This window comes from Cheilinus undulatus, linkage group 4 (assembly GCF_018320785.1).
Source record: "Cheilinus undulatus linkage group 4, ASM1832078v1, whole genome shotgun sequence".
Taxonomy (NCBI): domain Eukaryota; kingdom Metazoa; phylum Chordata; class Actinopteri; order Labriformes; family Labridae; genus Cheilinus; species Cheilinus undulatus.
In genome coordinates this window covers 24,645,960-24,660,526 of record NC_054868.1, presented here as the reverse complement: position 1 = coordinate 24,660,526, position 14,567 = coordinate 24,645,960, and the positions used below count along the sequence as shown (strand labels likewise).

Genomic DNA, 14,567 nt, shown 5'->3' with positions numbered 1-14,567 from the left:
TTTAAGAATTTCAGATTTGCACGTGTGAAAATGGCCATTGACATTTCATAAACATACCTGGAACCCCTAGTTACACTGAAATAATAAAATTTGGGATGCTGATATTGTTACAAGTCATCTATCTTTTGGTTAATAAATACTGGACACCAAATCTTAACTTATGCTCTCCATCATGTCTGAGCAATTTTTTTCCAACAGAGTGCATCCTGGAAAAAGTTCTTTGAAAGAATAACCATTTCAACAAGATACTTTTCTTCCCCCAGTGGCATCCAATCAAACCATTCCCAGCTCTGTATCAGGGTTTCTCACATCTTCTCAAGTCCTTATATTTCTCTTTGGTTACTTCCTGCATTTCAGAAGGAGAGAGATTTGAATCAGTCACAGCAAAGAACAGTATTCACCTTATTGCTTACTGCAATATTTAAAGGTATACTCTTCAGAAAAGATGTTTAATAGTCTTCACACTTGATGCTAAGGCAAAAATGATTCACTAAATTTTTTTAAATTTTAACTGCCCTTGCAAACAAAAGCAAAACATTAAACCAGATATTCTGTGCATGCAGACACCCATTGTTCCTTGTTATGTAAGCAAGAAAAAAAATCAATGCAATGTGATTACAAGCACTTCTCTGTTGTTCCGTGACATTGCTGCTGTGATCACTGCTGCCACCATTTCCAATAATGTCTCCACCATTGGTGTGTTTCCATCATGCAGAATATTTTGCCACAGTACATACCAGTCTGGTGTAGTAAACCTTGATCTTGCTTACATTTTCACAGCCAACAATTCCTTATTTTGATAGGCTGGTGTGTAAGCCAATGGGGTTTGCTGCCTCAGGTAGATACAGGTCATTCAGAGAGAATTCAGGCCCGTATCATTTGTTTAAGTTTTGTTATCTTGCAGCCTGATGCTACGGTATAAAAACTTTTTATTGTCATTAACCTATACTCAGTACCCCATCGTGACAAAGACAAACAGATTTTTAGATTTTCTTGCAGATGTATTCAAAATAAAGCACTGAAATGTCACATTGACATAGGCATTCAGACCCTTAGCAAATTCACTTGAAATTTAGCTCAGGTTCCTCCCATTTTCTCAATCTTTGCTGAGATTTTTCTACACCTTGACTGGAGTCCAACAGTAATAAGTTATATTGATTGGACATGATTTGGAAAGGCACATACCTCACAGCTAATGATATATATCAGAGCAAAACCAAGCCATGAAGTCAAAGGAACTGCCTACACAGCTCACAGATAGGATTGTTGCAAGGCACAGATTTGGGGAACACTACAAAAAATATCTCCTGTAATGAAGGTTCCCAAGAGCAGAGTGGCCTCCATAATTCTCAAATGGCAGAAGTTTGGCACAATTGGGACTCTTCTCAGAGCTGGTCATCCGACCACACTGAGCAATAGTTGGAGAAGAGCCTTAGAGGTGACCAAGAACCCATTTGTCACTCTGACTGAGCTCCAGAGATCATGTGTGGAGATGGAGCAAAGTTCCAGAGGGTCAAACATCACTGTAGTCCTCCACTGATCTGGGCTTTAAGGGAGAGTGGCTAGGCTGAAGCCTCAGGTCAGCGCAAAGCACATGAAAGCCTGCTAGGCTTTTACATGGAGTTTTTTTCTAACTCCAAGTGGGATTTCAAGTGCTTTTCACTTTTTGACTGTAGCATCAGACAACAATACAACAAAACTAAAAAGTTATTGGGGTCCGAATACTGTCTGAATGCTCTGTAATGACATGAGATCATAGCACAGGAAGAGGCATTCTTTTAACTAATTACCAACTACAGTATGTTCAGATCATGGACTGTAGAAAATATTGGGCAAAGCATGTGTGACCTCAGCCATTATGTTACTGATGAGAGCTTTGGAGTTCAATCCACAGAGGCTGCTATCAGGTGTGGGAAGTAACAAATTACATTTACTCAAATCACTGTATTGGAGTAGTTCTTTTGGATACTTGTACATTTTTGACTACATTTTGAAATCAGTGTTTTTACTTCTGCTGAAGTAAGTTTTAACCAGAGTAACTGTACTTTTACTGGTGTACAATACTCTAGTACTTTTCCCTCCTCTGTTCACAGTAGCACATAACAAGAGGATGATTCCACATCACATCACAAAATGGCAAAAACTGTAGTGTTTATTTCTCAGGGTTAAACATTTCAGAGTTTCTTTTTAACTTCCAAAGTGTCTTTTTAACTCCATTCTGAGTGAAATGATCTTCAATAATGGAGTTATTTGACAGTGTTGATCCACCAGTGATAGTTCATTTAGAGAGTCAATTCTGCCCACCGTAATTTCAATTATGGGGGGATGTGTGGGCAGAGTTTTCCATCATGCCCTTGGGCAGAGTGTTAAGATACTTTTATGTGTTTGGTTGTGTTTAGATGTTGCCTGTTGTAAAGGGATCACTGCTTGGGCTCTTTTGCTTGTGTTTCTGTTGGATTGTTGTTTTTGATGTGAGACACATTTGCACCATGAGTGAAGTTATACACTGAGTTAAACCCCTGACTGTGACTTTGGGTGATCTTAAAGGACACATAGTGCATATTCTTCATCAGTTTTCTTTACCTTGATATGAGGTTGATTCTCTGCTTTGTTCTTGCCAAAGGAGACCCACTTTGCTGCAGATTTTCAACAGTTACAGTTACAGTTCAAAACTGTAGTTTAACTATGCGTAGTATGGACCAATAAAGACACTTTTAAGGTGTTACATTGAATGTGTTTGGGTTTAATTACCACTGTGAACTTTGCTGTTTATTTGACTTTATTATAGAGGCATGACTTTACCTAAACAACCTGGTTGGAGATCGATTCTCTAAGAACACTAAGGAAGTCATGTTTTACTGTACAACTCCTCAGAAGCTACTCACTGCTTAATGAGGTAGTGAACATTTTTTCAGCTGTACACTGAAGTATCTGACTGAACTATGATAAAACACATCGATGCTGGTATTATTTCTGACATTGGCACCAAACTGATAAAAATCTGCATTTTATGGCTTTTAATTAGCTCAAACATCAGACATCTGCTTTGAAAAATCTTTTCTGAAAAGGCGGGGCTTATGTGACACAGAAATCTTCCGAACTTTATATTAAAAGGTAGAATGTTACCAACTTTACCATTCAGAGACCAGTCCCATCCTGCCCTGAACCTGCACTGCTTCGGCTCTGTGAGCTCCAGCTTTAGTAACGCTGCTGCGGGAGCCAACGGTCCAAGCAGGTAATGCTTAGGACCACCATGGCCCACCACCACACTACAGCCTGCTTCAGGGGACTCTGGAGGGGAAAAATCCTCCCCCTGAAAAGATCGCTTTGAGGCAGCAGTGCTGCGGGACTCTGTGTCACTTTCTGGCAAGGGACATCACTGTCACTCCCACCTCATCTGGAAAACCCAGTCCTTTTCCTCTCCCTCCTCTCAGTACCAAACTGCCCATTTTTCTGTGCATTTTTTAAATTCCGAAGTGGGTGAAGTTAGCTCTGAGCTGGGGGTTCACTTACACTTTAAAGTAAACCTTGAATTAAATACCTTCTACTTTTACTTGAGTATGAAAGTCATGTACTTTTCCCTCTGGCAGCTATTTTGTAAATCCTGTCTCAGACTAACTTTAGATCAGCATAGTAACAAGTCAAATAAGTGGAAAGGAGGCAGATGGCAAACAGCCACATTGTACTGACCTACAGTCAGATCAGCTATGTCCCTAATAATGCATAAAACAATATCCTTATCTAAACCAAAACCTATGAGTTGTGAAAAACCATCAATTCATTAAAAAATATCCATTTACAGTGTATGCTCATCAAACAGTTAACTATTCTGGTCAAAACAGTTTTTTGTTCCAAGTTTATCTCTGGTGTAAAGATCTGCCTTTTTAACATGAGGTGTGTATGTGACTCTTGGTGTTTCTGCATTCAACCTCAAGTGGACATTAGATGAACTGCAGTTTTCTGCACTTCCACATCGGCTTCATTTTCAACCCCAGAGGCTGCGGCTTGGTCGAGAGAATCCTCACTATCCATATCCAACCCTGCCCATTCTGCATGCTGCAACAACAGGTTATTGGCTTAGTCTAGCTACACCCTTAATAAGGGTTGGGTACATTTTGTACCCTAACAGAGTGGTGCCACAAAAGTAGGATGATACAGGTGGATTATTTTACTACCTTACACATATCCTGATCAATCCTGTCAATACAGGTGGAGCTACACATCAGCGTATGAGGCTGACAGGAACAATGGGTGTAGCAGCACACACTTCCTACTTTCTGCTCTGACTTCTTGTATCACTGACATCAACTGAGACCTAAATGATGTATAAGCCTGGATTGTTCTTTAATTTGTTCTTTTTTCATGTGAACATTGGTGTGCTCTACATCGTATTATCAGATAAATAGATTATGTTTGTATCTTAAAAAAGCACATAAGGCTGAAACATGGAGGACTGAATCAACAATGACAGAAAAGGAATACAAGGTGTGATATTTTACTCACCCAAAAAGTGTCCCTACAGCATTTCAATTTATTTATGAAATCCTCTTTTTCTTCTTTCATCTCCTTTCTCTCTTTCTCCCAGCTGGCTTTGTCGCGGCTCACTTTTGTACCAAGGGGAGAAAAAAAACAAAAAAGTTTTTTTATGTTGCCATTTTATCACACATCTGAAGTACCATTTCTTTATTTTTCTCTGACTATTACGCAACAGAGTCAGAAAAAAACTCACTTTTGACTCCAAGATAAATGACAGTCACAATCCCAGCCAAGAGGAGAAGACATAAAACAACCCGAAACACTGTATCTGCTCGAGTCCTTTTCCCTTTTTCTTCAACAGACACTGAAAATAGTCAACATTAGACTTTTTTTTTTAAACTCTAAAATCTTTAAGATTACAATCCAGGGAACAACATAAATAAAAATCCAAACCTAATAAATGAGGAGAAAAGGCACAATAAATGTAGGCCTTATTTTCACTCCTTATGCCTGTAATGCCCCTACCTTTGTGCCGAGGCTCTGCAGGTTCGGCTGAATTTGATGACATGTTCTCCATCCAGGGGTTCTCGTACACCTTCAGGCTCTCTGCACTGACATATATGTTCACTATGCTCTCCTTGTTTTCCTCAATATGATGACCTGTTTTACAGAGTCCAGGCTGGGCGTACGGTTCCTCTGACATTACCTTCTATCATGCAGCAATCACTCATTAATGAGACACTTTCATGATGTTCTATAGTTACTCTGATATAATAGTCCTGTCTACCATCTAAACTCAGCTCTGATGTCTGTCCATAAAAGAGGAAGGAAAAAAAAGGAAGTCCAAATTAGTTTCTGTGTGGGGAATTTAGTGCTTCCAATATATTCACCTGAAACCAGAGATCATGTTTGAGCCCCAGCCAACACTATGACAAGCCTTGAACCACACATCTAGAAAAAAAAAAAAAAAAAAAAAAACAATATAAAGAGAAAATGAACGGGGCCGTTATTCTGAAAGGAGTTCAAGATTGTATAAGATAACAGCTACGTAAATGAAAAATACAGATTAATACCATATAGTTTAAAAGTGTGTGCAAATACTTTGTCCCAACTGAACATAATGTTAGGTAGCCCCTCTTTTTCAGTTTATTCAGATTATCCTACAATATCCTATATGCAGCTGTTCACACTGTATGTTTCTTTGTTTAACCCTCTGGTATCATTCCAATTTTGTACCCTAATAAGCCGTTCAGGATAAAAATGTCCTATTTGTAAAAGATTCATTAAAATTATGTATATAAGTATTTTCCCCCAATGTTTTGGGAGGAATTATTTTTTATCAATTCAGTAAACATTAGACCATGAAGAGCTTTTTAAGTGAGAAGAAGAATATTCTATTCTAGATTTTATAGACAGCCAATGTAGAGAAGCTAAGACAGGAGTGATACACTATATTGCCAAAAGTATCCACTCACCCATCCAAATAATTGAAATCAGGTGTTCCAATCACTTCCATGGCCACAGGTGTATAAAATCAAGCATCTAGGCATGTAGACTGTTTCTACAAACATTTGTGATAAGGGGTCGCCTTCAGGAGCTCAGTGAATTCCAGCATGGTACTGTGATAGGATGCCACCTGGGCAACAAGTCCAGTCATGAAATTTCCTCGCTCCTAAATATTCCATAGTCAATTGTCAGTGGTATTATAACAAAGTGGAGGCGATTGGGAACAACAGCAACTCAGCCACGAAGTGGTAGGTCACGTAAAATGACGGAGGGGGGTCAGTGGATGCTGGGGTGCCTAGTGCGCAGAGGTCGCAAACTTTCTGCAGAGTCAATCGCTACAGACCTCCAAACTTGATGTGGCCTTCAGATTAGCTCAAGAACAGTGTGTAAAGAGCATAGACTATAGAAAGAATTGGACAAACCCTGTCTGCTTACAATAGGTGGACTCAAACTGTTCTTGAAGCCAATCCGTGGAGGCTTCCATATTGAAATCGTGGTCTCAACCAAACTTTGGATCAACCTAACGGACCGCCCACTAAATGCACCTTCCTGTCAGCCTGCTAGATAGCATTCTGGTTGACAGGAATGGAGCCTCTGCCTGCCAAGCTATCTGTCAATCAAATGAGACGCACCAATCGACTTTCATCCTAAATGTAATCCAAACGATCGTGGTACAAAAAAATTCACCCCCCATACAGTGGGAGCACAATAAGACGCTAGCTAATGAGACACATTTGGTGTTTTGAACCAGGCTGTAAACCAGTTTATTTTGTGTGTCAAAACTGGCTGTTTAACATGTGTGCAGATGGAACTTCCGGTGTTCCTGCAGCCAGCCTTATGTGGACACTCGCGGTATAGCAATTTTTTGCACTTCCGCATTGGCTTCATTTTTCAGGACCGGAGGTTGCCGCTTGGTAGAGAGCTTCATGGAATGGGTTTCCATGGCTGAGCAGCTGCATCCAAGCCATACATCACCTAGTGAAATGCAAAGCATCAGATGCAGTGGTGTAAAGCACGCCGCAACTGGACTCTAGAGCAGTGGAGACGCGTTCTCTGAAGTGACAAATTGCGCTTCTCCATCTGACAATCTGATGGACAAGACTGGGTTTGGCAGTTGCCAGGAGAACGGTACTTGTCTGACTGCACTGTGCCAAGTGTAAAGTTTGATGGAGGGGGATTATGGTGTGGGCTTGCTTTTCAGGAACTGGGCTTGGCCCCTTAGTTCCAGTGAAAGGAACTCTGAATGCTTCAGCATACCAAGAGATTTTGGACAATTCCATGCTCCCAAGTTTGTGGGAACAGTTTGGGGATGGCCCCTTCCTGTTCCAACATGACTGTGCACCAGTGCACAAAGCAAGGTCCATAAAGACATGGATGAGAGAGTTTGGTGTGGATGAACTTGACTGGCCTGCACAGAGTCCTGACCTCAACCCAGTAGAACACCTTTGGGATGGAGCCGCGACTGAGAGCCAGGCCTTCTCGTCCAACATCAGTGTGTGACCTCACAAAAGCGCCTCTGGAAGAATGGTCAAAAATTCCCATAAACCATTGGTTCTTAACTGGTGGGTCATGACCAAAAAGTGGGTCATGGACCCGTTTTCAGTGGGTCGCGGGCCTTTGCCTGGCAGAAAAAATTAGTTCCAGTGTGGCGGTAATGTATTGTAATGATAAGTGACACACACTCACAGCTGCATTTCACAGCAGAAGAAGACCCGCAAAGTTTGTTTTCATATGCTAAATCAGCATGGCAAAGTGCAGGTACGACCCAGACTACATGAAAAATTGATTTTCTTACATTGAGGACAAAGGAGGACAAAAACCTCAATGTGTTTTGTGCAGTGAGGTGCTGGCTCATGAAAGTATGAAGCCATCAAAACTGAAGCGACATTTGGAAACAAAGCACCCTGTTCTTAAAGATAAACCTGTTGAGTACTTTCAAAGACAACTTCAGGACCTGAGGACATCGCAAAAGTGCCTTACTTCTTCATGCTCAAAGCAAGAGCAAGTAGCTACTTTGCGCTTCTTACCGGGTGGCACATTGTATTGTTAAGTCAAAAAAGCCCCACACCATCGTGGAGGACCTAATTTTACCTGCAGCACTGGACATGATGAGAGAGGTACTGGACCAAGTTGAGCGGATAAAGTCAAAACTATACCTCTGTCAAATGACACTATAAGCAGACGGATCGAAGACATGTCGGATGACAGACAGCAGACCACTGCTCGTATTAATGCAAGCGGTCATTTTTCATTACAAATGGACAAATCAACGGATTTAAACAAAGCAGTTTTACTCGTTTACGTGAGACGTGTGGGAGGAGGACTCACAGGAGCAATTTCTCTCATGAAGAAAACGATCACGGCACATCTGAATAAACTACAGGAGTGGTTTAATGACTACTTTCTTGAGAAACGGAGGGATGACAACTGGATGCAGGAACCCTTTGGTATCGACATGGAAAGCGTCATGTTGCTAAGCAACCGAGAGAGTCAGCTGGTGGAGCTGTCATGTGACCACACACTGAAAAAAATTAATGGAGGTAAGCCTCTCCCAGCTCTAGTGCAGCACTGTGATGAAAAAGTATCCTTCCCTTGCTACTCAAGCAGTAAAAATCCTCTTACCATTCAGCACTACCTATCTCTGTGAGTGTGGCTTCTCAGCTCTGGTCCAGCTGAAGACAAAGCACAGAAACAGACTGGACATTGAGCATGACCTCAGAGTTGCTTTGTCTACCATAACCCCAGACTCTAGTCAGCAGCAAAAAACATTCCCAGTTTTACCATTCATTCCCCCCAACTCAGCTCTATTATGCCAGCATTAAACTTTAGGTTTAAGTGAGTGCTGCTTAATTTTCTTTATAGCACAATGTTGATCAGTGTTTACCCACTGATAAGGTAATCTCAAGTTTTGTTTTTTTTTACTTGGAGCTATTCTTGAGCTGTGTAACATTTTGGAGTATGTTAATTAGATTAAATAAAATTATATTAATTGAAATGATAAACAGTGGAAAAACTCAGAAAATTCAGGTTCGTCTCAAAGGAAGCCCAGGATGTGTGAAAAAAGCAACAAAGACAAAAGTTAAGTTTTAATTAAATTTATTGATAAATAATATTTTTTTCCAAATAATAAACACAAACAATTGCAAACAATCAGTTAACAATAAAGAAGGAAGGCCTTTAACTCACTGAGTGCAAGCCCTTTTATAAAATGGAAAGTTGCTTGTACCAGCATTTTTGGCCATTTTGAGTCATCTTTCAAGACCCACAGAATATTTTGTACTATGACTCTGAAAACACAGGATAGCTCAAATGAAAGAAGAAACTCTCTATTTCATCATGGAAAAACAGTTTGTTTGCACCTTGTTCTGTTCTTGATTCATCTGAAGTTAATTAGAGGCTAGTTTCACCAAAAAGACCACTTGTTTTCTAGAAAGCTGAGAAAAATGCATTTTGTGAAAAAGAGTCTGTCAAGCAGAACAGATGTTATAATGTTGATGTGTTAAATGTTATAATTTTGCCTTCAATGACATAAAAGACATCTGAAAATTGTATTACAAATGTTATCTTATTGTAAAATAAATTAAATAAATTCAAAAAATAAATACAAAATACAGCACAATACAACTGGACGGCCAACAAGGGACCCCTGATATGCCCACGTCCTCTCCTATTACTTACAGGGAGCGTGAGAGCGCCCCCTTGTGCCAGCCACCCAAAAACACTTTGCCGTATATACGTCAATGGCACTCAAGCATTGGCTCCGCAAATGTCTTCCGATGCCTGCGCATCAACATTTTCAACAAAAGAACTTGTTCGTTGATATCGATGAGCTCAAACTCCAAACACACCCGCCCCACCTCGGTTGCCATGACCGGAAGATAAACAAGGATTCGGATGTGACTCCTCTGAGACCACACACATGCAAAGCCACACCCACCTAGCAGCATGGCGGTGAATTGCAGAGCCACCTCGATGCAGAACTTCAAATGGTCAACGACAGCATTGCGTTACCGGCGTACCTATGCCGTCGACGTGACGCAGAAACATAAATCAGGCTTAAGAGCACAGAGGAAGTCTGCTGGTGCTGCGTCTCTTCAGTAAGCTTATTCATTGAGGTGTGCTGTCTTGTGTTCAAACTGAAGCTTCTGATGCCCTTGTTTTAACAAATTTCTTCAGTCACTTTCAACCCATGCTCTTCCACACTGGTATTTTATGATGATCGTTGTGATATGCATCGTTGGCCATCAGCGACCCTCACACACAAAGATCACATGTTGAGATAACGTAATATCACGAGAAACTTGTCCAAAAGGTGTTTTACTTGATCTTTAATCCACTTCTGATAATAGATAAAGTCAAAAGAGCAGAAACAGGCTGGCCACACACTACAGGATTTTAAGCCCGCTTTGGGGCAAGATTTGCCTGCCCCGACGATCGTGGGAGCATATCCCGTGAGGAGCCTCGTCGCAAACGACTATATGTCTGAATAATCCTCGTGTGTGGTGTCAACACGATTGTTTTACTGCTCCAAATCGCGTCATAGCCTCCAAAATCCAGAATCCTAAATACCAAACATGTTTGATATTTTTGATTCTAGGTCATAGTGCCTCTGGTGAAGTACCCACAACAACCAATGAGAGCAAGCAGACCAGGTAGCGTCACAGACAGATCGTACTTTCACCGCTTACAACCTTAAACACAACTGCTGTCAGCCCTGATTTCATCCTGAGTCTTTCCCATGTTTTATTATTGTTGCTGCACCCGTGACGCATGCCAGAACAGCTTGTTGTGGAGAGACAGCAAGACGGTATCGACAGACATCCGTGTTTTTTTTTTTTTTGAGGTCACGTGATCACGAGAGGTCGTAGGCAGGTCGGCAGGTGTGTGGTCTCCAGTGACCTGACATTCTGGCTGAGTCATCTAGTGTGTGCATTCAGTGGATTAATGATGAAAAATCTTTGTAAATTGTCCTTAAGTCTGTGGTCTCTCACGGTTTTAAAATTGAGTGGAATTTAAAAAAAATCATCTAGTGTGTGGCTGGCCTGAGAGAGCTGCAGGTGTGAGGCAGGGCCAGTTTTAGTCAATTTGAGGCCCAGGTCAAAGACCAATATGAGGCCCCTCCCCCTTTAACTAAAAGTATCAATATTGAGTGGCAAAAATCGAAGGCATCTCTTTTAAGTTAAACAGAGCCACAGAACCACAGTAAAAGTCCCAGTGTGTGATATAAATACCTAAATAACCAACTATAATTCATCAGCTCTTTGAAAAGCATCTCAGAGCTCAAACTAATATTTTAACACGTCATTAGACCAGGTGGAACTTGCATAAATAAAAAATATATGCTCATTATTTGTAACATATCCTTTCCTCTAACACTATAGGGATTTTCATGTGGTCTATTGTATCCCATTTAATTACAAAATAATTCAACAATTCACAGTTTTATTTCATCTATGGATCAGCTGATCTATGGATCTTCTTACATCCCCAGTTTTGGAATGTGGCAATGTGGCTCTTGGGTAGAATAAGGCTGAGGACCACTGGTATAGATTGTCTTCAGACACAGAGAAATATCAGTGGCATGCAGAAATAAACTAAATTAGTTTGATTTGGAATGCATGAACAGCCTGAAAGAAGAAAGAGAGGAGTTCTGAAACTATATATGTTTTAGGTATTATATACCACACATATAGTTCACTAAATGCATTAATGAATATTTTCTCCAACATCTTATCCATGAAGTCACTCCAGCATATAGACCTTTAAATACCAACTCATAAACTCACTCAGGCTGTTATTAGAAAAAAGGAAGCAATCCTGAAGGCTCGGGAAAGGACAGTCTTCTAAGGAAAAGAGAGTGAGCCAGATTATAGGTGCTGATAAATTCTCTACAACTAATAATTGATTAATTAAGCATTTTAAGGTGTGGAGAAAAAAAATTAGTAGGCATTAGCCTATATGCCAAGCATTACCTGCAACCCATGGGGCTAAGCCCCCCCTGTCTTTCATTCCTGGTGACAGCCCTGATCCTCGAGCTCAGTGGTTGTTAAGTTCTACTGATTGATATTAAAACAGTGCTGCTAACTAATGTACCCACTGATGCAGGCTCAACCAGCATTATCTTTTCATTTAATACATTTGAGAAGTTGAAAAAAATGTCCATGATTTGGGTCGCGGCTTGTTATTAAGAAGTGATGATGGGTCCCGAAGCCAGAGCAGATAAGAACCTCTGCTTTAACATGCTATACAATGTTGGATCTAGTTCGTCTTTCTAGAGTCGGGACTCAGAGAAATGATGACTGAGGGCAGCTACAGCCCATGTCCGAGGAGCCCGCTCGTTTTCCTGCCGGGCAAATGAGAAAAGAGGCTTCCAGCAGAGCAGCAGAGGGAGGCTCCTCACTGACTGTTGGCGGACTGTTTGAACTCTCCTGTCTCCAATCAGCAGCGGACACTGATGCGGGGGCTTATCTCCCCCCGCGAGGCTGAGCTGCAGGAGCAGCCCGACACCAATCAGAGAGCGGAGGTCTGAAGCAGCGTCACCGTTTCACTGCCTCTCCTCTGCTTTAAGAGGAGCTCTTCTCCGCTCTTTTAAGCATATTTCTCCTAGTCCGAGAGAAAGCAAGAGACGATGGCAAGAACCAAGCAGACCGCTCGTAAATCCACCGGAGGCAAAGCCCCCAGGAAGCAGCTGGCCACCAAGGCTGCCCGCAAGAGCGCCCCGGCCACCGGCGGCGTCAAGAAGCCTCACCGTTACAGGCCCGGTACCGTGGCCCTGAGAGAGATCCGTCGCTACCAGAAATCCACCGAGCTGCTCATCCGCAAGCTGCCCTTCCAGCGTCTGGTCCGTGAGATCGCTCAGGACTTCAAGACCGACCTGCGCTTCCAGAGCTCGGCCGTCATGGCTCTGCAGGAGGCCTCAGAGGCTTACCTGGTGGGTCTGTTCGAGGACACCAACCTGTGCGCCATCCACGCCAAGAGAGTCACCATCATGCCCAAAGACATCCAGCTGGCCCGCCGTATCCGTGGAGAGAGAGCTTAAATCCTCTGATCAATACACTCAACCCCCAACGGCTCTTTTAAGAGCCACCTCACTACAAACTAAAGGGCTGTCCTTTTTATATGTCAGCTCAGACTCACAATTTTCGATGGGAAAGAAAAGCGAAACACAAGAAATCTTTCTTATCCTAACTATCAAACCACTGATGTCTGGTTGATTATTACAGCAGGCCTAATATGGCTAATATTGTTGCGTTTTTTCCTCTCTCTTTGCACATCAATCCGGTTATTGAATGATAAATATGAACCAGGAAGTTAATATACAACGTTAACCAAACTCAAACTTCACATGGCCGTCAAATTTGTAAATTGACCCTAAAGATGTCTATTTTTTGGAGATCTGTGCTCTCGCTCTCCCTACCTTTCTCCGGATGTTTACAGTACAGAAACCCATCCCATCTGTCATCAGTTATTCTGCAACCTCTCCTGTCAAAAGTTAACGTCTGCCTTTGTTTAGTTCGTAAAGTCAGAACTCCATAGTCCCCGTGCTGGTTCTATTAGAACGGATTTAAAGGTTTAGAAAAATATTTTTAAAAAAAATAAAGATTGTAAAGTAAAGTTAAAATACTGATAAACGTGGTAATTTCAAGCAAAGAAAAAGTCTGTAGTTCTTGTTTTCATAAAGTGCTTTAACTGTAAAAGTCTGCATTAGGAAATGTGTTTTCAGTAGCAGCTTGCCTTTTTATGTCAATTTATAGATAGGCCTATACCTTGTTTGGTTGAATATTTTTCCCTTTTTAAGCTTATTTTAAGAATTTAAAAAATCTGACACTTTCTATTATTTCTTTCAACAAGAATACACTTGTAATTTATTCAGCTGTTGCTGTAGCCCTGTGCTGTTTGTTGTTGGTGCTGTTCTAACAGTGCACTGTAGTTTCAAATATTTAATGTAAAAACATCACATTTGTATCTGCTTCCTGTTTTTATCTGAAACCTGCACAAACTTAAATACATTTATTGAGAAGAATATAAAGTGTTACGATTTTTAAAACATCTTTTGGTCTTGAAGAAGAAATCATGTTTACCAGAGCTTTGTGTAACTAACAAGATACCATCAAAAACAATAGGAATATTAAATATGATTTAGAAAAAAATCAGATTTCATATCAGGTATTGGTACTGATGTAATGGAATTGGATCGGGACTGAAAAAAGTGGAATGGCCTGTCTCTAATTACTACAATAGGAAATAAAAAACATAATTTCAGATACTGGCGTCCTGCTGCTGATCTTTAAAAGATACTGATAGTATTGATTTTTTACTTTAGTAAAAACAAACAAACAAAAACAGTACTACAGGTAGAGCTTCAGAATTCTGTCTCAAATCGACATAGGTAAATAGAAATAAATGTATACCTTTCTAGTTGTTTATCCCTTCTGTGTTTCTGAAGAGGACGAGGTTGTTCATTAATATGATCTGTGATCTCTGTTTGCTGTTTCCTCCTGAGGTTTTAGTGTGTGAGAGACCACTTCAGTGTGTCACAGTTCTGAGGTGTGTATTTGCTCTTGTTGTGACTCACTGAGGACCAG

At 41.0% G+C, this 14,567-nt stretch overlaps 1 protein-coding gene across 1 annotated transcript; it reads left to right on the top strand.

Moving 5' to 3' along the window:
- The first annotated feature begins 12,513 nt into the window (after positions 1–12,513).
- On the top strand, positions 12,514–13,855 carry LOC121508290 (histone H3). Its single transcript, XM_041785034.1, has one exon. It carries the CDS (start codon positions 12,611–12,613, stop codon positions 13,019–13,021), a length of 411 nt encoding a protein of 136 aa, XP_041640968.1. The 5' UTR covers positions 12,514–12,610; the 3' UTR covers positions 13,022–13,855.
- Positions 13,856–14,567: the final 712 nt, after the last annotated feature.